We start from the raw sequence: 6000 nt of genomic DNA, 5'->3' as shown, positions 1-6000 counted from the left end.
TCTAGTGGACTGATAGAAGTACAGCAGCTCGGCCTCACACTGCTGTCTGACTGCATTCAGCTGACACTGATATGAAAGACGAGATAACAGCCAATCAGAGGAGGAGCAGCTGATATTTGGACAGGAGAAACCTTGAAAGGATGATTTCAGCTGATGTGCACATGAATGATTTGTGTTTCCTCTCCAGATCAAAGTGTGTGTGAGCTGACGTGAGTTCAGCAGCATGAATCGGTGTGAGGACAGAGAGGAGGGAGTCCGTCCCTCTAAAACCAGTCTGTGTGGGGACGATGACGGCCAGACCGAAGCTCAGAGGTGAGACCAGGATCTCTGACTGTCCAGGACTCGTCTCCATGTCAGAGCACTCGAATCTCTCCACCATCATTATTCACACTCAAAGCTCTGTTTGTGTTGTGTTCAAGGCCAGAGCAGCAGGACCCATCAGCCTCTGCTGGACCTGGACCTGGACCTGGACCTGAACCTGAACCTGAACCTGGACCTGGACCTGGACCCAGCTGCGTGTCCTCCAGGAGTGACCAGTCAAAGGGTCGCCTCATTGACTTTAAACAGCAACATGTCTCTGACAGACAGTAAGCTGTTCTCAGTCTTAAAGTCGTGTTGAACAATTTGACCTGACATGTCCACATGTCCTCCTCATGTTGTCCACTGCTGATGTTTGTCCTCATTAAATCCAGTACATGTCCACATGTGGATACTGAAAGCTGAGGATAATATGAGGCTTCAGCACAAATCCAGTGGGGACCTTCCAAAGTCTCTTTACCATCAAACTTCCTCTTTGAATGTTGGACTAAAATGCTTCACTGACCATCGTCTCTGAATAACAGTCAGGATATTTGTGCTGAGTCTCGTGATGCAAACGTTAGAAAACAGACCAACAGAGTCGGTGCTGATGGACTCCACAGTTTAATTGATGTCTGTCAGTCACAGTAAAATCTGCTCAGAAATCAGTCCGTTGAGTCCTGCTTTGGTTCAAGATTTGATGGACAAATGAAGCGATGATCCACAGACTGAAATTATTCAGCTTCATGTTTGATTGAACTTTGGTGTGTTGATCCTTTTCTTGTTGATAGCTGCTAGTTTCTCCAGCAGCTTCTGAGTCTGAAGAAGAAAAAGTCAATTTCCATCCCTGGTGGTCTTCCTCTGTGTCTGACAGGATCTATGGGAGACCAGCCTCTGCTGGACCTGGACCTGGACCTGGACCCAGCTGTGTGTCCTTGAAGAGTGAACGGTCGATGGGTCTCCTCATTGATTTTAAAGGAGATCGACCATCTGCTGCAAAGAGGTAAACTGTTCATAACATTAATATCGTACAGATTCTTGTTTGAACTGTTATTTATCCAGAGAAGTTTTTTAAACCTGTTTGTTTATTTTCAGCATCGTTCTTCTTCTCATTCGTTTGTATCCTCACATGTGGAAGCTGCCCAGTATAACCAGTCTTCAACTCTTGACTCCAGTTGAACATTTCCTCCATACACACCTTCTGACTGATGACTGCATGAGTATGAAACAGTGACTTGATTGAGGCTAACAGATGCTAACGAAGGCTAACCCTGATTCCACTGAGTTCCTCCATCAAGTCAACATGTTATGGTTTTCAGTCATGTGACAACACAAACACAAACATGTCAGTGATAACAGCTGGACTGAGATCAGCTGCTGTGAAACACAGAATGAAGCAACATAGAGAGTCTGAGGAAACACACAGTCTGTTTGTGATTGATGCTGCTGATGGATTCACAAAGTCAAGAACGACACTGACGGCGGCATCATCGTGCCTCACATCAGGCTGGAGTTGTGTGTCTGTGAAGACATCTGATGCAGAGAAGGGTGTTATGGGTAACTAAAGGCTGCAGGAGCTCAGAGAGGACACAAAGCTCAAATATGTGTTGTGTGTCCAACAAGTGGACAAGAACAAATACATGTTGTCCAAGAATAAAAGAAAGAGCCAGAACAATTTCTCTGAGCAACAGCTGCACCTGTTTCCTTCATGTAGTCCAGAGAAGAACGTTCCAGCTTTCATTTGAAACACAGCTGGATGTGAACTCACCCTCAGCTTTGCTTTGATCCAGTATTCTCTGCTTCTCTCTTTGCTTTTCTCATGTTTCACTGAGTTTATTGTGACTCACTGCCAATTTGTGCTGGACAGGTAGCATCCAGTTAGCTTGTGTGAGTTGTGTGATGCTGTCCACAGTATTATAGGGGTCAATGAGAACTGGAGGGACTCAACCAGACAAGCTGGTGAACCAACACATTAAAGTGAAAGCTGCACAGAAATGCAGACTGGACTGTTGATTCACGGTGGGATCAGCAGTATGAGCAACACTTTAATGTCAGTGGAAACCATCAGATTCAATGTTGGAATCAACGCTTCAGCTCAAATGACCTTCAGCTGGTGTTTGTCTGTGTGTGGACGGACATGATGTGAGCTAATTCTTCATAATTTCTCCACAGAGTCCACCAGGAGAGCTCAGAGGGTCCCAGTGGTCAGTCTGCCCAGCAGCATCAAACTCACCTGGACTCCATATTTATGGTCTGTACTTGTACAGCAGCTGCTTTCACATCTGTTCTGTTCACAATAATCTCCACACTGCACTTTTTAGACCAGTGGACCATCAGTCTGTCCAACATGCATCTGATGTTTGCTTCCATGATTTCAGTTTGTGTCATTCATATCATCTTCTGTTCCAGCTGCTGGAGGAGAACATTGTCTCTTTTGTGAGGAACGAGCTGAAGAAGATCAAGATGGTTCTGAGTTCAGATTACCCAGAATGCTTAGAGAGTCAGGGAGAGGGTGAGGAGATGTTGGATGGTGAGGATGCAGAGCAGAGGAGGAGCAGCAGAGAGGCATTTCTGAAGATCACACAGCACTTCCTGAGGAGAATGAAGGAGGAGGAGCTGGCTGAGTGTCTGCAGAGCAGTAAGAGGATTTCTCTGAAGGTTTAACTGCTGGATCAGTGGAACATTCTCTGATGTCTCAACAGATGGACCAAAATATGTTCAGACAAGGAAATTAAATTCTCATATGAACTTTATCAATCACCTATTGATTTATTTGTTGTGTCTTCATTCAGGAAGTCCTGCAGTTTGTCATCGTAAACTTAAATGTAACCTGAAGGAGAAGTTCCAGTGTGCGTTTGAGGGGATCGCTAAAGCAGAAAAGCGGACCCTCCTGAATCAGATCTACACAGAGCTCTTCATCACAGAGGGAGGGACTGGACAGGTCAATGATAAACATGAGGTCAGACAGATTGAAACAGCATCCAGGAAACCACACCGACCAGAAACCACAATCAGACAAGAAGACATCTTTAAACCCTCACCTGGAAGAGATGAACCAATCAGGACAGTGATGACAAAGGGAGTGGCTGGCATTGGGAAAACAGTCTTAACACAGAAGTTCACTCTGGACTGGGCTGAAGACAAAGCCCACCAGGACATACAGTTCATGTTTCCATTCACTTTCAGAGAGCTGAATGTGCTGAAAAAGAAAAAGTTCAGCTTGGTGGAACTTGTTCATCACTTCTTTCCTGAAACCAAAGAAGCAGGAATCTGCAGGTTTGAAGAGTTCCAGGTTGTGTTCATCTTTGATGGTCTGGATGAGTGTCGACTTCCTCTGGACTTCCACAAAAATGAGATCCTGACTGATGTTACAAAGTCCACCTCAGTGGATGTGCTGCTGACAAACCTCATCAGGAGGAAACTGCTTCCCTCTGCTTGCCTCTGGATAACCACACGACCCGCAGCAGCCAATCAGATCCCTCCTGAGTGTGTTGACATGGTGACAGAGATCAGAGGGTTCACTGATGAACAGAAGGAGGAGTACTTCATGAAGAAATTCACAGATGAGGAGCAGGCCAAGAGAATCATCTCCCACATCAAGACATCACGAAGCCTCCACATCATGTGCCACATCCCGGTCTTCTGCTGGATCACTGCTACAGTTCTGGAGGATGTGATGAAGACCACAGAGAAAGGAGAGCTGCCCAAGACCCTGACTCAGATGTACATCCACTTCTTGGTGGTTCAGTCCAAAGTGAAGAACATCAAATATGATGGAGGAGCTGAGTCAGATCCACAGTGGACTCCAGAGAACAAGAAGATGATTGAGTCTCTGGGAAAACTGGCTTTTGAGCAGCTGCAGAAAGGAAACCTGATCTTCTATGAATCAGACCTGACAGAGTGTGGCATCGATATCACAGCAGCCTCAGTGTACTCAGGAGTGTTCACACAGATCTTCATAGAGGAGAGAGGACTGTACCAGGACAAGGTGTTCTGCTTCATCCATCTGAGTGTTCAGGAGTTTCTGGCTGCTCTTCATGTCCATCTGACCTTCATCAAGTCAAGAGTCAATCTGATGTCAGACGAACAAACAACCTATTATGAATCTACAGAGATACAGTTCTACCAGAGTGCCGTGGACAAGGCCTTACAGAGTCCAAATGGACATCTGGACTTGTTCCTCCGATTCCTCCTGGGTCTTTCCCTGCAGACCAATCAGACTCTCCTACGAGGCCTGCTGACACCGAGGGGATATGGCTCAAAAGCCAATCAGGTAACGGTTGAGTACATCAAGAGGAAGTTTGAAGAGACTCACTCTGAAGAGAAACGCATCAATCTGTTCCACTGTCTGAATGAACTGAATGACCATTCTCTTGTGGAAGAGATCCAACTGTACTTCAGTTCAGGAAGTGTCTCGCCAGATCAACTGTCTCCTGCTCAGTGGTCAGCTCTGGTCTTAATTTTACTGTCATCAGAAAAAGATCTGGATTTGTTTGACCTGAAAAAAATCTCTGCTTCAGAGGAGGCTCTTCTGAGGCTGTTGCCAGTGGTCAAAGCCTCCAACAAATCTCTGTAAGTACACAGATAGTGAAGTTTATTCATCAATAAATACTCTGCAATCCCTCAACAGGAGAAAAAATATGTAACTTCTGACTTGTTCCTTACTGTTGTCTCTTCAGACTGAGTGGCTGTAACCTCTCAAAGAGAAGCTGTGAAGTTCTGTCCTCAGCTATCAGCTCCCAGTACTCCTGTCTGAGAGAGCTGGACCTGAGTAACAACAACCTGCAGGATTCAGGAGTGAAGCTGCTGTCTGTTGGACTGGAGAGTCCACACTGTGCACTGGAAACTCTCAGGTCAGATCACAGTTTGTATGATGTCCTCACTGCAGTGTAGCAACTGCAGCTATACAACTAGCCAAACTCTTCCTTATCAATGAAGACATGAGTCATAGTAAGCTTTCGTGAAAATTGTCATTTAGCTGTGTAACATGTGCTTTCCTCAGTTAAATAAAGGGTTAGGGTAATAACTTGAACTCACCAGGTCCCACCGAGCCAAATACTGCGCCAGCTGTTCGGTCGTGGGTCCAATGTAGGAAGCTGTTGGCGCCCTCTGGTGATAGAAGGGCTGTGCTGGATGAGCTGCTCAGGTTTAAGCTTGCGGCCCCTGTCATTGCAGGTCCTATTGCAGATATTTTTAATCTGTCCCTCCACACATCTGAAATCTCACGTGCATGGAAGGCAGCTGTAGTGCGTTCCCGTTTTAAAGGAGGAGATCAGGCTGACCGAAACAGTTATAGGCCCATTTCTATACTGCCTTGCACATCAAAAGTGTTAGAAAAAATTGTAAACAAGCAACTTAAGGATTATTTGGGTGTTCATAATATTTTGTCTAAAGTTCAGTCTGGTTTTCGATCTGGTTATGGCTGTATCACTGCAACACTCAAGGTCCTTAATGATATTATATCTGCCTTAGACTCTAAACAATTTTGTGCAGCAATCTTTATTCCTGTTTGATTGGTGGCGCTGTACGAATGGCAGCCTGTTACAGCAGCTCTCTAGTTTTTCTTCTATTTTACTGTTTTCTTGTGCGTCTTTTTTATTCCATTTTAGTTCGCGTGTTTGTAATTCTCTGGTGCATCAGAGACATCAAGCACGCTAACTCTGGTGCTACTTTTCATCACTTTTTACAACTTTCTCCGTGGCT

At 45.3% G+C, this 6000-nt stretch overlaps 1 protein-coding gene across 1 annotated transcript in view; it reads left to right on the top strand.

Annotated features, from left to right (window-relative positions):
• Positions 1 to 223: 223 nt before the first annotated feature.
• Positions 224 to 6000, top strand: part of LOC143315903 (uncharacterized) — an 82568-nt gene continuing 76791 nt past the window's right edge. The window contains 7 exon segments of the mRNA XM_076723469.1: positions 224 to 323; positions 491 to 587; positions 1172 to 1300; positions 2470 to 2548; positions 2707 to 2935; positions 3090 to 4869; positions 4977 to 5150. Coding sequence (XP_076579584.1) covers positions 224 to 323; positions 491 to 587; positions 1172 to 1300; positions 2470 to 2548; positions 2707 to 2935; positions 3090 to 4869; positions 4977 to 5150 — 2588 coding nt within the window.

Source organism: Chaetodon auriga, chromosome 23 (genome assembly GCF_051107435.1).
Source record: "Chaetodon auriga isolate fChaAug3 chromosome 23, fChaAug3.hap1, whole genome shotgun sequence".
Lineage (NCBI taxonomy): Eukaryota > Metazoa > Chordata > Actinopteri > Chaetodontiformes > Chaetodontidae > Chaetodon > Chaetodon auriga.
This window is presented reverse-complemented; position numbering and strand designations above follow the sequence as displayed.